General features: G+C 61.3%; 2 protein-coding genes across 2 annotated transcripts in view; both read right to left on the minus strand.

Annotated features, from left to right (window-relative positions):
- Positions 1-1,072, minus strand: part of Krt9 (keratin 9, type I) — a 6,182-nt gene extending 5,110 nt beyond the window's left edge. The window contains exon 1 of the mRNA XM_005394410.2: positions 548-1,072. Within this exon, the coding sequence (XP_005394467.1) occupies positions 548-1,072 (525 nt within the window). The remainder of the gene's footprint in view (positions 1-547) is intronic.
- Positions 1,073-8,350: 7,278 nt separating this feature from the next.
- Positions 8,351-12,335, minus strand: LOC102005001 (keratin, type I cytoskeletal 14). The gene is made up of 8 exons (XM_005394411.2): positions 11,727-12,335; positions 10,596-10,678; positions 9,931-10,087; positions 9,646-9,807; positions 9,437-9,562; positions 9,122-9,342; positions 8,985-9,031; positions 8,351-8,461 (listed from the first exon to the last, which is right to left on the minus strand). Exons 1-8 carry the CDS (start codon positions 12,249-12,251, stop codon positions 8,364-8,366), a joined length of 1,419 nt encoding a protein of 472 aa, XP_005394468.1. The 5' UTR covers positions 12,252-12,335; the 3' UTR covers positions 8,351-8,363.
- Between the last annotated feature and the right edge of the window lie 7,004 nt (positions 12,336-19,339).

A 19,339-nucleotide genomic window follows, 5' to 3' on the forward strand; every position in this document is an offset into this window, starting at 1 on the left:
TGGGTGGGTGGATGGGTGGATGGGTGGGTGGATGGGTAGGTGGGTGGATGGGTTGGTGGGTGGGTGGATGGGTGGATGGTTGATAGACATATGGAGTCTATCCCCAGAGCTCAAGATCCTCTTCATCACTTGAACGACCAGCATGGATATCTGGGTCTGAAGAACCTGAAAAGATCACAGCAGTCCCCTCTAGGCGCCCCAGAGTAGTAGGCAAAGACAGGCTTGACCTGAGACCAGGCCAAAAGGCGGCTCCACAACCAGTCTTGCCCGCGTTCATGAGGCCTCCTTCCTGCCCTTCCCAGACTCTGGAAGCTGTGCACGTGGGGTGAAAGCCAGAGTGCAGCCGGGGGTCCCCATCCCAGGCCTGAGAGCCGAAGACCAGTGCACTCCTGACAGTGCTCCAGGTCTCCAGCAGGCAGCATCCCCGGCTATCCGGGCTAAACCTCCAGCCTAGCTTCACCTACTTGGAAGATGAGACAGGCAGAGAGAGAGGGACAGAGACCGAGACAGAGAGAGCAGGGAGAGAGAGGGAGAGAGCCAGGTCTACCTGTCTCTGGAGGTCCTCGATGGAGTCGTAGTACGGGGAATAGTCCTTCCGGAGGAACTTGGGCCCCTGCGTGTCGTACCACTCCTGAATCTTCCTCTCCAGCTCGTAGTTTTCTTGCTCCAGCCGCTGCACGTTGTCCAAGTACGAAGCCAGACGGTGGTTGAGGTTCTGCATGGTGGTCTTCTCGTCCGTGCCCAGGATGCCACCACCGGCCCCGCCGGGGCCTCCTCCAAAGCCCCCAGCGCCGCCGAAGCCTCCTCCGATGCCACCTCCGAAACCACCGCCACCGGCCCCGAAGCCCCCACCCAGGCTCCCGGCACTGAAGCCCCCTCCGGCTCCTCCACCATAGAGGGAGCCGCCCCCTCCCCCGCCGCAGGCGCCGAAGCCACTAGCAGAGCTGAAGCGGCCCCCGCCCCCGGCCCCGGAGTTGCTGAAGCGGCTGAAGGAAGAGCGCAGGCCGCCCCCGCCGCCCCCGCCGCCCCCGCAGCTGCTGCGGCTCCAGGACGAGAACTGTCTGTAAGTCATGGTGAGGCTGCTGTGCTGCCGCTGGCTCCGTGGGAAGCTGTCCCAGAGGTGCTGCTGCTGCCGAGCTGTCCCCGGCCGCGCTCTTATACCCCCGGCCGGGGTGGCACGCCCGGGTGTGCCCTCCTCCGACCATGCCAGCACCCCCCTCAGACTCCAGGAGGCCTGGGATTGGAGGCCAGGTGCCCGGGGCTCCGCGTCCCTTTGGTGGCTGCCCAGGGGCAGCCCAGCCCCTCTCCATTGTGTGGGGATAATTGGAGGACATTAGGCTGTCAAGGGCACCGTAAATCACCTGCCGCCAAGGGGGTGACCTACATCCTGGAGATCCTAGCCTGCTGCAAGGCCGAGCCCCACGGTCGGAGGCTTAGGCCTCTGGAACAGACTTCGGGGATAGAGCTGCCTCCCCCGTGGGTGACGACCACTGTCTGCAGCCGTCCCCATACCCACCCCATACCCCCTGGTGTGAGCGGAGCTGGGCACAGGGACAAGGAGGCTGGGGGTGGGCACAGCCTCCACCTACCAACGCTGCCAGCAGGAGCAGGAGCCCGATCATGCCCTGAAGACCCCTTTAACGAGAAGCCCCGTCCTTGTTCCCCGAACCCCAGGCTGAGAGGAGACCAGAGACTGTGTGTGCCCCTAGGAGATGCCAGGGTGCTGGGAGAGGCGGTCATCCCCGAGGACGGAGAGAGGGACAAGCAGCCACCCCCCAGTGCACAGCGCAGGTCCATGCGGGGGACCTGGAGGACACAGTGGACCCTGTAAGTGACGTGTGGCCATTGCCTGCTGTGACCTGTGAGGGGGCCGCCGTGGCCTCGCTGCCCCGGCCTTCTGCAGTGCTAGAGCAGGACAGGGTGGACCATAGCTGAGTGTCTGTCCTGGACGGAGCCTGGGGACACGGTACAGATGGGAAACTGCCCCTGGCTCCTGGCAGACACCCAAACGCGTATCCCAGTCACCAAGGCCAGGGAAGAGTGGTAAACATGGCCGCGTGTGCACCACACACCGCGCTCCACCCCAGCCCCGCGCTCACTGGCCACGCACTGCGCTAAGCTCCCTGAGCTCACCAAGTCTCCGTTCCCTCCTTGGGAGAACGACCTGAATGATCTGCTCGTCTCCCCGGAGGGGATGGGGGAGAAACACTCAGGAGGTATCGGACTGCTTGGCCAGGGTGGCGCACACATAACACCAGCTACTTGGGAGGCTGAGGCAGGATCAAAAGCTCCACACCAGCCTGGGCAACTTAGTGAGACCCTGTCTCACAATAAAAAGTTTAAAAGGCTGGGAGTGTCACTCGGAGGCAGGCGCTCAGCCAGCATGAGAAAGGTCCAGGGTTCCATCCCCAGCGCTGCACAGAGAAAGGAAAGGAGGAAGGAAGGGAGGAAGGGTGCATAGGAACTGTGGTATGATACTTTTTTGTGTCTTTTTGAGACAGGGTCTCGCTATGCAGTTCAGGCTGGCCTTGAGCTCACTTTGTAGCGCAGGCTGGTCTCCAGTTTGCAATGGTCCTCCTGCCTCAGCCTCCCGAGTGCTGGGATGACAGGCGTGCACCACCAAGCCTGGCTAGTGTGATGCTTTTAAATGAATCTTTCTATTCCTGCCCCTCTTTTCCTGTTTCCCCAGCGAATGCCCCCAAGCCCCTTCATCCTTCACAATGCTCCACACATGCAGTTCCTCCGACAGAAATGTCCCTCCACGTCCTCCCTGTGCAGAAGGCTCCTGCTGGCCCTTGGCAGCCTCTCCATTGCCTGCTCCACGAAGCCCTCCCGAGCTCCCCCTCTGGGTTCCCGCTTTGCCCACCTAGGACTCTCACGCTGTGTCTCCGAGGCTTCCCGCTGCACCTGCTCTTCCTACACAGCTCCAGGCCTGGTCCCGCCAAGACCCCGACACAGATGAGCTTCAGGAAAGCTGCTCAGGGAGGAGAGAGAGCCCAGGATGGTCGGCAGGGCCTGGAAGGGGCCGCTACCTCTGCTCTGGGGCCTGAAAAGGACCAGCATTTCCGGGGGTGCTCTAGGATGGTGCAGGGACTGTGTTTGACTGCAGTGCTCAGACAAGGGGAGAAGAGCGTTTCCTTTTGCTCTCAAGGCTCTCGTTCCCGGGGGAAGCGTTACACCTGTCAGTCATCCTGCCCAAAAAACCAGAGCCGGGACCTTTGGGAACAGCGGCCTCTAGTTCTCCAGTTAGGAGTTAAATCCTAACTACTCCCAACTTCATTTCCTTCCATCGTGGGCAAATGATTCCTCTTATGTTCTGAGGCAGGGTCCCACTGTGTCGTACAGGCTGGCCTTGAACTCACTGTGGAGCGCAGGCTGGCCTCAAGCGCATGCTGATCCTCTGGCTGTGCCTTCTGAGTGCTTTGATGACAGGCGTGCCCTATCACGCCCAGCTGGGCAAATGATTCTGATTGTTCTTTTTTTTTTTTTTTTTTTCTGTTCTGTTCTTTTTGGTAGTAGGATAGGATTTCCTTTATAAATGTGTTTGTTGAAGTAAAAGGCGAGCTACTTTTCCAAAATATGTTAAATATTTAAATGGATGGTATCAGATGGTAATTAAACCATAGAACTGAGAGTAGGCAGAACAGAACAGAGGGTACTGAGGGCATTTGTGGCCAGCACACAGGAGTCTCCCAGTCCTGGGGTTTGCGGGGGAGCACGCTGATCCCTCTCCCTCCGGGTTCTTGAGGTGCTGAAGCTTTGCCCAGGGTCTTGCAGACCCCAAGCTGCCAGGACGCATGTCATGGTCCCTTCCGCCTGCTTCCACGGCTCACACTGAGGCCCCAGCTCCAGCTGGGATGAGACGGGGGCCCTCAGCCCTGAGCTGGCAGGGGAGAGGCTGGTGAAGGTGGGGGTGCCAGCCGCACCACGCTGTGCATTCTGGGTGGGGGGACCCAACAATACTGAGACTTGCTGGGGTGACCCCAGCTCGAAGCAGGGCACCCCTGCCCAGCCAGGTCTGGCCAGTGATGCCCGTCTCTGGCCCCAATGCCAAATCCACCAGCCCTGCCTTCACCCTCACCCCAACCGCCTCGTCCCAGGCCGCCCCAGCCCTGCCAGAAGCCTCCCCGGTCCAGAGCAGCCCCGAAGGTGCCCAGAGGACCCCGCACGCCTGGCCCCTCCCAGCCCTCGCCAGGCCACCTGGGAACCTAGGAGTCCCCACCCGGATTGGATCAGGAGTCCCAGCAGCTCCCCGGCTTTGAGAGTGAAGGGCCGACCGCAGCCCCGCAGCCAGCTTCCCGCTGGTCCTTCCCGAGCCCCTGCCCTGGCCGTCTGGTCCTCCTTGGGAACTCTGGGGACAGAGCTGTGGGGAAAGCAGCTGTTCCCCATTGGATGGGGCTGGAGGCCTGCCGACCCCGCCCAGCCCACCCCTTGGCCTCAGCCTCAGCTTCCCCGTGGGAAGACTTTCCCTGGTGAGTCACCAGGGCCACATACAACACAGGTGGGCGGAGGGGCCCCTGGACGAGTGTCTGGCTGTGGCCCGCGTGAGTGTCCACCGCACATCTGCCTTCCTCCCCACATCTGGCCGTCTGGACAGCTGTGACAGTCCGCACCTGAGGCGCACGGCGCCTGCTGCTGGGCGCCACCTTTCCCACCTCCGGGCGCCTGCTTGACGGGAGGAACCGCGTGGGGCAAGTGGGCCAGGGAGGCAGAGGCCGCTGGCCCTGGCCTGGGGGAGTGACCTTTTCTTGGCTGTATGACGAGGCTCATGCTGCCACCTTCTCGGGGCTCAGGGTCCGACAAGTGGAGCCCGTGTCGCCCGGCACCTGGCGTGGCGGCCCAGCAAGATGAGTGCCACTGTCTGCGGCCATGAGCCAGCACCTCCGTGGCTCACGGGTCAGGAGACGGGTCGCAGAGGCAGATGGGGCGCCGGGAGGGAGCCAGACACCGAACCCTCTGCACGGTGCCCCAAAGGGGAGAGGCCGGCGCTCCGTGGAGGGCGTGGGGCTTCAGGGAGATGACGGGGACCACCCCGCTCCTTGCCTGGACTGGCTGCCCACTCCCCACTGCTGTCTGCCACTGAGGCCAGGCAGGGCCAGGGAGGACCCTGAGTCAGCAGGTAGCCGCTGGGAGGGAGAGCAGGCTGAGTCACGCTCCTCTCTCTGCAGCCGCCCTGGCTGTGCACGCTGCCCGCTGGCGCCGGGCTGGAGGTGCCCGCATCTGTCTGTCAGTGCCGATTCTTTCTCACTCTGTAGTCACCCGTCACCACCCCGCTGAGCAGACACCGCCAGGCCCAGGGGGCCGAGTCCCAAAACAAGGTTCTGCCACTGCATTCGGGGGAAGCGGCTTCCCCTCCCACTCCTGTCTCTCACCGTGCGTCTAGATCCACCCCTTTCCGAGCACCTGCCGTGAGCCAGGCATTGCCCCGGAGTGGAGGACTAAGGGGTGAGGAGGCCTGACCCTCTGTGAAGTAAAACAGATCTCCAGATAGGCGCGACCGGTAGCTGAGGTGTGCTGTGGGAGGGAAGCAGGGACGTGGGGCAGGGAACGTGCCCTGACGGGCCGGGCCGGTCTCTCTGAGAGACTCTCCTGTGAAGAAGGAGCAGGAGGAGAGAGCCCCGGGAACGGACAAAATCACACGCAAATGCTCTTCGAGGGAGGCGGCAACTCCCGACATGGGCAGAGGCCCAGCGTGGCCAAAGGGCAGAGGATTGGATCCGCCGCGCAAAAGATCCTGGAAGAGAGAGTCGCTTTTGCTCTCCTGGGATTGCTGTGAGGCTGCGTGGTTTTGCCCAGCACACAGCGGGACGTTGCCCTGGCTGCCAGTGGCGCGGGGTCCGCTCCCTGACTTCCTCTCCGACCGTCTTGGCGACCTGGGTTCCCTATGAGTCTGTGGGACCTGGGACAGTGGGAGCTATGGAGGACACAAGATGGAGGGTCGTAGCTCTTTCCCTCCGGGAACCTCTGGGCTGGGCTGGGCCCCTTGCAGTCGGGGTGAACTGGAGCGGCTCAGAACCCTAGAGAGGAGGCTTCCCGGTGGCCCCACGGTCTGCGCTCTGAGGGTGGAGACCCCGCCTGTACTGGAAGGAGGCGGAGCCCCGGGACTCCGAGAGGCAACCCCTCCTGCGTCCACTAGACGGTGCTACCGAGTCGCTTTTCCCAGCTCTTGTTTCCGTGGAGGGGCTGTCGGGTCTTGGGTGGGGTGGCCTCAGGCCCTGGGGACCAGAGCACTGGTTGTTGGCAGCGCTCAAATGTCAGCTCAGCCCTTCCCACTGGGGTGTGGTGGAGGGGACTCCAGAGGACAGGGGCGTCCGCGCCAGACGCTGGGGCCGCCGTCCGGTTCCGGGGCCTCCATGCCCACTGTGGGACTTCCTCCGCTCCAGTGCGGACCTGCTTCCGGCCTGGCAGCCCCTGCTGCGGCTTCACCCCGTGTTCCCCCAACGGCGTGGCAGGGAACGCAGCAGCGAGGGGGTGCGTGCCATTGCTCCCCAGCTAGGAGCCTCCTGTCTCCCTGCCCAGAACTCCTCTGGTGGAAGTGGCGTGCGGCACCGGGTCCAGGGCAGAATGATGGGATTCCCAGGCAACACAGCGCATTCCGGGCTGCGTCCCCCTGTGACTCTTGCTAGGTTTTTCTCTCTGTCTGGGACCGTGTGGCCCCTTCAAATGTGCCCTGCTGCCCAGATTCCAGGCCACCCCCTGCTGGAGCAGGAGGCTCACAGCCCAGCTGGGACCCCGGTCCCCAGGGCCCGGCATCCACAGGGGCGACACGAGCCCTCTTCCCTGGGTCCTGCCCCACCTGGGCCATCCTTTCCCAGTCCGGGAGGAAGCAGCCTCAGACCTGTGCCTCCCCGAGTCCCCCCTCCAGCACCCAGCCCCGCCTTTCCCGTGGCCAGTGCGCATGGAGGAGACACCCCAGCGTTCCAGAGGTGTCGGCGAGGGACAGAGAAGCAACGTCACTGCATTTCTTTTGCTAATGACGCCCTCGTGCGACCATGTACAGAGCCCTGTGTACCAGGCTTGGTGTCAAACTCGTTGCCTCTGGGAGATCATTTCACCCTCTTTTAGCCTTGGGTAGTGAAGGTCCTGTCCCCCACTGGGTGAGAAGGGATGTGGATGCAATATCTCGCCCAAACTCTTCCAGGCTCCTGGGCCGAGGACCCCGGACTCCAGTGCTAGGTGTCTGCCTCCAAAGCCCAGGGTCTGTTTCCAGTCCCGCCTCCACAGGGCCGAAACATTGAGCAGCTGAGACAGACACAGGGCCAGTGCCCTCTTTCCCCGCTGGGGCACTGAGCCCCGCCCACCCCGGGAATCTCCGCCACTCATGCCTCTAGGCTCCTCCCCTTCCCACTGCTTTTCCAGCCCCGCCAAGGAACCCGAAGACCCTCCTCCACCACAGGGAGGCTCCAGAGTCCTGGCTCTTAGGGTGCCTTTGCTCATCGGATTCTTCTACCAGCCCCAAGAGGCAGGATTCATCATCTCTTCTGTACAAGCGGGGGAACGGAGGCTCAGGCCCACCAAGGCAGAGAGCTAATGCAGAACAGAGCCGGAGCTGGAAAGCAGTCAGGCCCTCCTGGGGAATGCACGGTGTCACCAGCACAGCTCCTCCGTGGACGCTCACAAGCAGCTGCTGCTGTCACTCCCTCCCACATACCACCACCAGTGGGCTTGGAGGCTGCAGCCAGAGCGCCCTAGGGCAGCTCGGTGTGGGCGGGGCTGGTGCCAGTCCAGGGAGCCAAGACAGCTGCGGAGCGTGAGTTCGAATTCCAACCTTGAGTTCATGGATCACCCTGAGGAGACCTAGGGGACCCATGAACCCCATTAATTGTACACAAATGTGGATGCTTATTCAGCGATGGGGTGAAAGAAAGAAATCTATAGTTTCCAGTCTCTTCTCAAAGGGATCCCTGATCCCCTAAGATGCTAAGAATCCTTCACCTAGCACCTGGCTCCAGAGCTGCTGGGTGCCTGGTGAGTGGATGGGCAGGTGAATGAGTGAACGTCCCTGTGAGCTTGGCGAGAGTCCGCCCGTGACCCGGGACCCACATCTGCCTGTCTTCTGAGATGGTGAAACTGTCCTGGGACCAAAGCCCAGCCCGCCCGCAGGCCCTTTCACCCCGTCCCAGGGGCCACAGCCCAGCTGTGATGAGGCGCAGAGCAATGCTGCCCACCTGCTTCCCACACCGCTCAGACAATGAGGGCAGACACAGGTGTTGTGCAACTCAGCTAAAGAAGCTTTATTGATTGCCAGGAGGGGGCAAGGGTAATGCAGGGCCTGAAGTGTTTGGGAGGCAGGACAGGGCATCTTGCAGCGAGGTCTGGGCCCACACAGGGCACCTCCTGGGCTTGCGCAGTGCCGAGCAGCCCTAGTTCTTGGTGCGCAGGACCTGCTCGTGGGAGGACACCACCTTCCCGTCGTGCACGTCCACCACCTTGGTGCGGATCTGGCGGCTGGAGGAGGTCACTGGGGAGGAGGGAGAGAGGGCGTGCTTGAGGCTGCAGGCAGTGGGGAATCGTGAGCAGACAGGCCGAGAAGTTGAGGCCTCGATGAACTGGCCTTACTGCCCTCTCCCCGGATTGCCACTCCTTGCAATGCTGTTACCCAGCACAGAGGCCATCGCACTTCAGACGACAGCTCTAAGGTCAGGGACAGTCTGTGTCTTCAGACTGGAGCTTCCTAAGAGCTCAGACTCTGCCGGTTCCATCCAAATGACCCCAGTGCACTGCTGGGTCCCGGCCTAAGAGTCGCGGCCGCTGTCCGTGGTGCTGACCGCCATGACCATGGCGTCTACACGGGTGAGAGAAGCACAGACGGGCGTCCTAGCCCCAAGGAGGGTGAGGTCAGGGCTTCTGCTACCCGAGGAGGTTCATAAGAGATACTGGGTGAGCACCCTATAACTCAACTGCTGGAAGTTCCTAACCCAAGCTCTAGACCTGCTGGGGGCCTGGGGTGTCCAGACCCACACCAAGGAGAAAGAACAGCTTACCATCTCTGGACGACTGGGAGCCAGAGGAAAACTGGGCTGAGGAGAGGCTGCGAAGAGAGACAGGGGCAGGACAGTTAGACGCCTGGAGGGCAGGCAGAGAAGACGAGCCGCTGGAGAGGGCAGGGCCGGGCACTCACTGGGCGTCCTCGCCCTCCAGCAGGCGGCGGTAGGTGGCGATCTCCTGCTCCAGCCGCGTCTTCACGTCCAGCAGGATCTTGTACTCCTGGTTCTGCTGCTCCATCTCGCAGCGCAGCTGTGCCAGCTGCTCCTCCACGCTGCCGATCATTTCCTGGATCTGCGACAGCTGCATGCAGTAGCGGCCCTTGGTCTCCTCCAGGCTGTTCTCCAAGGATGCTTTCTGTAAGGGAGGTAAAGAAGACCTGGGATCCCTGGGGGCGGCCGTACCCTCTCTGTCAACCCCGGGCCCACCCTGTGCACAGCCTCGTGCCTACCATGCTGAGCTGGGACTGCAGCTCGATCTCCAGGTTCTGCACGGAGCGGCGCAGCTCGGAGATCTCGCTCTTGCCGCTCTGCAGGGCCTCGGTGTTCGTGGCCACCTCGCGGTTCAGCTCCTCGGTCTGCACAGAATAGGAACCCCATTCACACCAGCGGGCCCCAAAGGCAGGGCCCCCAGGTCCCTTCCTCTGCCAGCGGCACCCACCTTGCTGAAGAACCACTCCTCGGCCTCCCTGCGGTTCTTCTCCGCCATCTTCTCGTACTGGTCGCGCATCTCGTTCAGGATGCGGCTCAGGTCCACGCCGGGGGCCGCGTCCATCTCCACGTTGACGTCGCCGCTCACCTGGCCGCGCAGGGACAGCATCTCCTACACAGCCGGGGAGGAAAGGTCCACAGTGAGGCGCCCTGGCCGGAACGCCGCCTCCCCGTACCCGTCCTGTCTCTGCTCTCCTGGCCATTCTTTTAACTGTCCTTTCCTTTTAGTGCCCACCTCCTCGTGATTCTTCTTCAGGTAGGCCAGCTCCTCCTTCAGGCTCTCGATCTGCATCTCCAGGTCGGCCCTGGACAGGGTCAGCTCGTCCAGCACCCTGCGCAGCCCGTTGATGTCGGCCTCCACGCTCATGCGCAGGTTCAGCTCCGTCTCGTACCTGGAATGACCCCAGCGTAAGAATGAGAGGCCCTTCCTGTCCACACAGGAAGCCCTGTTCCCTTCACCTGCAGCTTCTTCCCGGAGCTGGCACCCAGAGGGCAGTTTGTGGACATAGTGCCCATTGATCACGCAGATGACAGCATTCCTGGCACCCCAGGAACAAGGCGACTCATCATGCCGCAGAACTCGGGGAGGGAGGTGCTTCCAGCTTCAGCTGACCAATGAGGCTCCAGGCCTCCAAATATGATCATGAACTGCACTTGGGGTGGGAGACAGGCAGAGCCTCTCCCTAAGCGGTGCTTCCCAAACCTGGCTGTGGATCAGAATCACCCAGGTAACCTTTTAAAAATAACTGAACCATAACTCCAAGGGCGGAGCCCAGGAGTCTTACATTTTACAAGCACCCCAAGGGGTGTTCCTGGCACGGGTCAGCTCTGTTTGGAAAAGAGTCCAAAAACGCCCCACCCTGGGAATCCTGGGTGTACTGAGCCCCTGCCGAAACTCACTTGGTACGGAAGTCATCCGCGGCCAGGCGGGCATTGTCGATCTGCAGGAGGACGTTGGCATTGTCCACAGTAGCCGTGAGGATCTGCAGAAGAGAAAGGCCACAGGCTCTTCATCAAATGGACATCCGTAGCCAAGCACCACTGCAGCCTGCAGCGGTCTGTGGGATCCTGCTCTTCTCCAAGTCCCCTGCCTAGGGGACGGCCCCAAGATACCCCCTGAGCCAGGGCTCCAATACTGCGGAGGTACAAAGAGTCCAAGCCCTAGGATCCAAAGCCTGCAGCTGTGGTCCCAGTCCCTGGCTTGCTGCAAAACCTGGAGCCGCTCTCAGGACTCTGAGCCCCTTGGGGCTCCCTGGGTGGGCTCTGAGCTCCGATTCTCCCTTCACATGGGGCAGCCCCATGCACACTTTCTCCTCAGGGCCACCATGCACAAGGCCTCAGGTGGGACTTTCCCAAAAGATGAGACCCAGCTGGCGCCGGGGATTAGAAAGAGGAAGCGTCAGAGAAAAAGATGACAGACGGAGCCCTGCACCTGGCTGAGGTGACCCTCAATCATCTCATGTCCCTAACCCCACGCAGCGCAGCACCAAGGGGCTCATGGGGCTCCTGGGGTGAGGGGGTGGAGCAGGGAGCAAGCTTACCAGGGCGCAGGTGTGGCTGCCGCTGATTGCAGCTGCGGGTTTCCTGCGCCCGCCTGGCCAGCCAGCCAGCGCCAGGGCTCATGGGCGGCGGCAGCCACAGCCCAGACTAATGAGCTAATGAGCGGTTTAGGTGTCTCGCCGGCCCGTTACAGCCACGCTCCTCCCCTGTGCTGGAGAGCAGGTAGCTGCTTACTGTGCCGTGCGGGAGGGTGGGGGTCACAGAACCCCCAAAGCCTCAACTGCTTCCCCTGCAAATGTTGGGGCAGGAACTGCTGGTGTCCCCCAGAATCTGGGAGTGCGAGCCCAGGACCTGAGCTACAAAGGGAGGGGAAACCGCCTTCTCCCCCAGCAAATACTGGGGGCATCCAGGACTCCAGGAAGAGGGATCAGGGCTTGTAGTCTGTCCTGCCTGGAAATCCGGATGTGCCAGGGGTCCGGGGCATCTGCTGCTCCCAGAGGGGGGTGACCAAGTGGCACCTCTGCTGCCCACCTTGTTCCTCAGGTCCTCAATGGTCTTGAAGTAGGGGCTGTAGTCTTTGGTCTCAGCAGGCCGCTGCCGCTGGTACCAGTCTCGGATCTTCACCTCCAGGTCGGCGTTGGCCTCCTCCAGGGCCCGCACCTTGTCCAGGTAGGAGGCCAGGCGGTCGTTGAGGTTCTGCATGGTCACCTTCTCGCTGCCCACCAGGAGTCCATCGCCACCGCCGAAGCCACCGCCAAAGCTACCACCAAAGCCACCACCTAGGCCAGCACCAAAGCCACCGCCAAGGCCAGCCCCAAGGCCACCACCGTATCCTCCACCAAAGCTGCTGCTGCTACTAAAGCCACCGCCATAGCCACCCCCCAGCCCGCAGGCTCCCCCGGAGGAGAAGCGGGAGGAGGTGACCGACAGGCCCCCGTAGGCGCTGGGGGCCAGGACGGAGGAGATGCGGCTGGAGCCGCCTCCGATGCCACCGCCGATGCCGCAGGAGCCCTTCATGGAGCTGGAGGAGGTGAACTGGCGGCTGCAGGTGGTCATGGTGCCCGGGAGGGAGGTGAGGCTGAGACAGCAGTCGGGTTGGCAGACAGAGAGAGAGAGAGAGGCCAAGCCGTGCTGGAAGCTGAAGGACGCGGGGTTTTATACACTGGGGAGGGGGCGGGCCTGGCATTTTCCATTCCCCTGGGCTTTCACCACCCTCGGGCCAGCGCCAACTCCCAGGCAGCTCCCTCTCTTCCCCGCCTCCTCACGTCTGTCATATTTTACTGGAAACTCATTGTTTGGGGTGTTTGGGGCTTTCTTGTCCCGCCAGGCGTGATTCACCAGGGAGGTGCGGGCCCGCAGGCTACACTTTCCTCGTCATCGGCCCGGGGAGCTGCGGGACCCCACGGGACCCTACACACTGGATCCAGCCAGCTCACAGAGCACAGCCTCTCACGGTGACCCTGGTGACCTGCTGGCTCCCCAGCACCTGGGTTCCCCCGCTGCCGGCCACTGAGACCACCCTCACCCACGGGGAGGCCCTGACTCCTTACCACTCTCTGGGAACAGGGACATGGCACGGCTGGCCAGTGTGGCCAAGCCCAAGGGTCCCCAAGGGGACAGCTAGAGACCTCGGGGAAGGGCAGGGAGCTGGCTGAGGGGCTAGCCTCTGCTGGTGGCGCCCGGAGCCTGTTTGCTCATCTGCACAGTGGGGTGAAGACTACTGCTGTGCCCGCTGGGGCCTGTGCCCAAGGGTTTGTGACCAAGTCCGGCAGAGGCTGCCTACCAGGGCTGTGGCCCAACATAGCCCTAGAAGGGCTCAGGCAACAGGACTGCAGGAGGACTTTTATTGTTTGGGGGATTTTTTGTTTGTTTCTTAAGAAAGGATCTCACTATGTCTTTCTGGCTGGCCTTGAACTCCCTATGTAGCCCAGGCTGGCCTGAAACTCTCAGTGATTCTTCTGCCTCAGCCTCCCAAGTGCTGGGATTGCAAGTGTGCCCCACCACGCCCAGCTGAGAGCACTTTCACCCCCAGCCCCCGATTTGCTCTCAGCCTCCCCCTGCAGCCCTGCTGGGGGCAGGACGGGCGGGGCATTTGCACTTGAGCCCCTTGGGGGTCGGCAGGTCTGTGCCCAGCCTGTGGGCAGAGTGGACAGGGTCAGGGTGCACCTCCAGGGGTCTAGCTGGCCCTGCTTGGAAGTTTGCTCACCAAAGCCTCAGCTCCCTACTTCCCAAGCAACCTTCTGGCCAGCCCAGCCCCTAGCCCGGGACCCGCAGGCAGAGGGAGGAATGTGGTCGTGTCTGGGGCTGCCTGGCCCTGGCCGGCCCACCTCCCCGACAGGCCCCGACAGCCCGCTGGAGGGCGGCTCAGATGCCTTTGGGGGATCAGCGGCTCCCAGCAGGGTAGCAGAGCCTCCACAGCCCCACCCCTGACTGCCACAAAAGACAAAGTGGGGCGCCCCCACCCGTGGGGCTTAGGAGTTCAGAAACCAACTCTGAGACAGCCTTGAGGCCTGGGGCTCCCCAAATCTGCAGTGCCCAGGACTCCTGAGGATGTGAGTAAGCCAGGCCCCACCCGGCTCCACCTGCCCGGACAGACTCCCTAATCTCCTTCCAGAGCAAGGTCCCCCCGCACCCGCCGTCCTGCACCTTCCCCGGCAGCAGCGGGGAAGCAGCAGGGACTTGGCCGAGGGACACACGATGCTGTTGGCTGAAGTGGGAGGCGGGGTTCCTACTGTGAAAAAAAACCCATCCACAGACATGGGGAGCAGGACGGGGGTGCAGACCCCACCCAGCTTCCTCGGGGCCCCCCTGCCTGTCTCCCCTTGGCAGGGAACAGGACAGAATCCCGGGAGCCCAGGACCGAGAGAGACTCCGTGTCCCCTCATCCCGGCCCCGTGGGCCCCTGAGGAGGGTCCCCCCTCGTCTCCCTCCTTCTTTTCCCCCCCTCCTCCAGTGGGAGCCGAAAGGTAAAGATGCAGCAGCTTGAGGGATGGGGCCACACTCACTGTCTGAGAAGAGGCTCTGCTGGCCCTCGCGCCTGGACCTGGGCCGGGCGTGGAGCACACGAAGCTCTGTGGGCACCGACAGACTGGGGCCCAAGGGGCCACCAAGGGCCCAGCCAGGCAGGGGACACGGCAACCCCACACCCCCCTTCCCAGCGCACTTGGCATTTTGAGAAGAGCTCACGGGGGCAGAGGAGCTGTCAGGCTGGGGTGGGCATCAGAGCCGCCCCTGTACCCCACCAGCTCTGCCCCCCGCCCGGGCTCCCAGGCAGGCTGTGCGCGGGAGGGGGGCGGGGAGAAGCCCGGGCGGTGCCTCCTGCGGTAAGTCTCCGGCTCCGCCCGGTAGGCAGCCCCGCGCCAACCCAAACAGGTGAGGCAGGCCGGGCCAGGCAGCCCCCCACACGGCTCGCATTGTGTGCGGAGGGCTGGACAGGGCCCCGGGGCACAGTCAGGCGGGAGCCCCTCCCCACCTCTAGGAAGCCCGCAACCCCACAGGGGAGAGGAGACGCCCACGCCGGCCCTTATTTAATCAGGAGCCAGCCTGAGAAAGCACAGTCCCTGCTCTCTGGAGCTGCCACACCCGAGGACCGCAAAGTTGGCGACTTAAACCGACAGAAAAGTGTCCTCCAGGCCCTGGTGCCTGACGCCCAGGGTCTGAGTGTGGGCAGGGTCCTGGCCTTGGAAGCGACCCTCCCCAGCAGGGGCCCCCTACCTTGGCCAGCTCCTGCTGGCTCCTGAGTCCCCAGTTCTCGGCAGCTTCCCAAGCCTCCTCCGTCTCCCTGGGGCCTTCCTTCCGGGTCCTTCCCTGTCTCTCACCAGGGCACCGCCAGACCCAGCGCCCACCCTAGCCCACGTGGTCTCCTTCTGTCCTTCAGAGGTTAGGCCATGCTCTGCGGCTCCAGGGAGATGGGACCTGCAGAGGACACGGGGAGCTCCCCCTGCTGCAGACCTGTGCCCCCCTCGAGGCGGAGGGGGAGAGGGACATTGTGATCAGGTGGGCAGCGCCCCATATGGAAGCAACCTTGGGCTCAGCACATTAGCATGCGGGGGCTCGGGCATTATTCCCTTCCTGGGTCTGTATTTCCCACCGCCCAGTTCTCTGGCACCTTCACCAATAAAGGGTTGCTCTGAGAAAGACAGCACTTTTTCTTTTTAATTTTTTTTTTCTTTTGGTTTTTTAAGACAGATTGTCTTGCAGGTTGCCCTTGAATGTAGCCCAGGCTGGCCTCAAACTCAAGGCAATCCTCCTGCCTCAGCCTCCTGAGTGCTGGGATGACAGGCATGCGCCACCACACCTGTCATCCCAGCACTGTGCCACGAGCACTGTGCCGTTTTCAACACCCGTTTTCCACTCCTGTGCACCTTCTGTTGCAGGGAACAATTCAGGGTCCCCTGCAGCATTCGTCTCCTCCGATCAGTGGCAGCTCCTAGGTCTTTCCTGCCCTTTGTGACCTTTCTCGATGGCCCCAGTTTGGCTTTTCCCACGGTCACACTGAGGTCGTCACGCATCTTAGTGAGAAACCCACAGAAACAACCTTCCGGTCTTCCATGCTGCCTCCCGGCGTGCAGGACACAGACACCGGCGTGTCCTGTTGCCAGTGGCGTTGACCCTGTCACTGGTGGAGGTGGTGGCTGCCGGAATTGTCCTGTTTTCCCTACTAGAGCCCTGAGGAGGTACTTACCATCCTCTCTCTCTGCGATTCCCTCTCCCCTCCCCCGGGTCTCCACATTCAACCGGGCAGGGAAGGGAAAGGGCGCTTGTCCCCCACTGGGCTTGGGAAGATATATTCCGGAACCCTTGGGGGACTGTGGCTCCAGAAGAGATTTGGGGGGTCCTGGGCCTAGAGAAAGAACGTGCTCCCCTCTCCTCCAACAGAGACCAGACCTGCACTCGACCCCTTTCGTCACCGGCGTCTCTGATTCTCTGCCAGCCCCGTGCGTTTCCCGGGCCCCATGGGGTCCAGAAAGGCTGAGTCACATGACAGTGACCCCCAGGCCCCCATGGACCCTGCTTCATCTCTTTCTCTCCTGGAAGAGCTGTGCCCCCCACTTCTCTCTAGCGCCTGGCCTGCCCACCCCTCTGCCCACCAAGCTGACGCCTCCTGTGTATAGCAGGGAGGCTGCGGCCCTGGAGACTGTCCCCTGCGAGGACAGTGGGCTGGGACCCAGCAGCCTCTGCTGTGGGAGCGCGGGGCCAGCCAGAGAGGCCGGCGGCAGGATTGCAGCACCTCCCCAGAGCACAGTGCCCTTCTCCCCAGAGAGCTCTGCTGCCGCCCCCTGGTTTCCCAGCCCGGCCTGCGCGTCTGGGCCAGTATAGAGAGCCCTTCCCGGTCCTCACCGCGGCCCAGGAAGTTTATACTCGTGATCCCATGGAAAAGTTACTGGGATTCTAGCTAGTCAATTCCAATCTACCACTCCGAGTGCAACCCGTGGTGAGAATAAGGACACTAAGGCATATTTGCAGTTGTGGGAGGCCAAGGGGCCCCAAGTCCAGCCTCGATGACAGCTGTCTGGAGCAAAGGCCTCGACCCAGGGCCGAGCCCAGGTGTATTCATTCATGAAGAAGAAGGGAGTGGCTTGAGGATGAGTGACTGTGAGAACCGTGGGAAGGAAGTAGGTAAGTGCTGTGAGTTGGACCGGGTAGGAGGCCTGAAGTCACCTCTGCACATGCAGAGAGAAAGATATGCAGAAAGAGTAATCCGGATAACACAATTGATATAGTATCTAATGTTCTGGGGTCGGTGCTTCAGCTCTGATGTGTAATCTTTTAAGTCCTGGGAAGTCATAGCCTCTATCTCGAGGCTCGATGTCAGCTGACAGCGTGGAGCATGGCTCACACATCCCGCCTTGTCCCAGCTCACACAAGGGAACTCTTATGGTTTGGGGGATATTTTTGCAAGATGAAACAATATAATACAGAACACACATTTCATATGATTATTTATAATAGTCACCCAAAGAATAACACATGAAAGAGTGCAGGAAATCCATCCACATACTATAGACCAAGAAATCTAGCTGAATGCCTGGACCTCACAGAAATGTCCTGATGAGTCCAGCCAAAGGCCTAGAACTCATCACAGTGCCTCCCACGAGTTCACCTGGAGGCCTAGAGCCCACGACAATGTCTTATGTAGGCCTGTTCACGGATCTACGCTGGGAAGGCCCAAAGGTCAGTGATGGAATCTAGAAAGTCTATGCCAGTGGGATGAGGGATCTGTGCCAGCAGGCTGAGGGTCTGCACTGGAGCCAGAAAGCAACACTCAGATGAGCCAGAGCTCCCCTGAAAGGTAACACAGCCATCCTCAGCAACAGTGAGGTCCCGAGCTCCTCCGATGATCAAGATGGCTGAGTTCCCATCAGGAAAGCCAGCGCAGCAAGCTTCTCCAAGAGACCGGCAGTGCACCATCTTCCCCTCTGGAGTCAGGAAGCGATGCTCAGAGTGAGGACCAGAGCTCCCCCAAAGTGAACCACAGCCATTCTCAGTGCCAGCGATGTCCCGAGCTCCTCAGAGGATGAAAACAGCCGAGTTCATCAGGAAAGCCAGCATGATGAGCTCCTCCAAAACAACCAACAGCTCCTTACAGCTTCCACCAGCTCCCGACAGCCTCTTTAGTTCCCAAAAGCCTTTGCTCTTCTCCAGGTCTCCTCTTACACCGCTGGCAAGGGTCCCCAGGCGGGCCTCCCACACCCGGCACCACGCTTACTCAGTGCAGCTGGGGGTTACAAGTTGACCCCCAGCTGTCAGTCCACTGCAGGAACAATGGGGACCGGGGAAGCCCCCTGTTGTCTTTGCTTCAGAGACTGCCATCGGCACCTCACTGGACCGATGTGCATTGCTTAAGGCCAGTTGAAGGGATAAAGAAAAGTCCCAGCCAGCTCAAAACACATCAGTACGTGGAAACAGGGCCAGGCTCAGCCACGATGGAGACACTGCTCCTCCTTCACGGAGAGTCGCCCAGCTGGCCCTCCACAGGCCGGGTGACCTTGTGACACAACAGATGGCTGAGACAGCAACGCCAACCGGCTGAGACACGCAGACACAGGTTCAGGGCTGAGGGTGCTCTGTGCTCCATCCTCCGTCCGCAGCAGGAGCTGCTTGGTCAGCGTCCAGCCCCCCTCTGCAGGGCTTCAAGCCCCACTTTTCAACATCCAGGCCCCTCTTGCTAGAGAGTCCCCAAAAGTCAGAGCCCAAAGAGCAACAGCAGTCATGGGGCAACCTCTCAAATATTCAGGTGGGGAGCACGAGCCCAGAGGAGGGAACGGACATGTTAACATCACACAGCCTCCTTCAAAGACACAAAATCTGAAGCAGTGTCACGAGGGTGCTGAGCGAGGCAGGAGGGGAGATCACGGGGGTCCATGTCTGTACCCGGGAATCACACCAGGATGTTAAGAACATAAAGGTCAGGGGCTAAGGACCAGCAATAGATTGACTCACAAACCTCCTAGTAGCTCCAACACGGGGACAGCACAGCTCGAGTGCTGCCTGTTACCCATGATGCCCCACTGAAGAGAAGCCCCACCCCCACAGGTTAGCTCTGGCCCCTCGCTGACCCCCCACCTCCTCAAGCATCTTCCAGCCCTGGCCTGAATGTCCTCGCCTGTTCTCTTCCTCTCCAAGTCGCTCATGTTCTTCAGGAGCCAGCCTCTGCTCAGCATGCAGCTTTAAGATGGGCTCCTGTTGACTGTGGGGCATAAAGTAGATGCTCAGGGAGGGAGGGAGAGAGGGAGGGAAGTCAAGGCCAAGAAGGAAGAGGGGAAATGGAACAGAGCAAGGAACATGAAGAGTGGATGGATGGATGAATGGATGGATGGATGTTGGGATGGATAGGTGGATAGATGGATGAATGGATAGGTGAATGGATGGATGGATGGATGGATGGGTGGATGGATGGATAAGTGGGTGGATGAAAAAAGTGGATGGATGGATAGGTGAATGGATGGACAGATGGGTGGATGGATGGATGGAACAATAATGAATGGATGGACAGGGAAAACTGGAGGGTAGGTAGCTGGCTGGTGGGCAAAGGTGGGCCTGGAGCACCAAGAAAGGGCAGTCAGCCCAGCCGGGCAGGGTGGACAGCCTTCCAGAGGAGGCCTAACCCTCCCGCCCTGAGGTGAGCAGATGCTAAGCCGGCT

Source organism: Chinchilla lanigera, unplaced genomic scaffold (assembly GCF_000276665.1).
Source record: "Chinchilla lanigera isolate Chin_1 unplaced genomic scaffold, ChiLan1.0 scaffold00050, whole genome shotgun sequence".
NCBI classification, from domain to species: domain Eukaryota; kingdom Metazoa; phylum Chordata; class Mammalia; order Rodentia; family Chinchillidae; genus Chinchilla; species Chinchilla lanigera.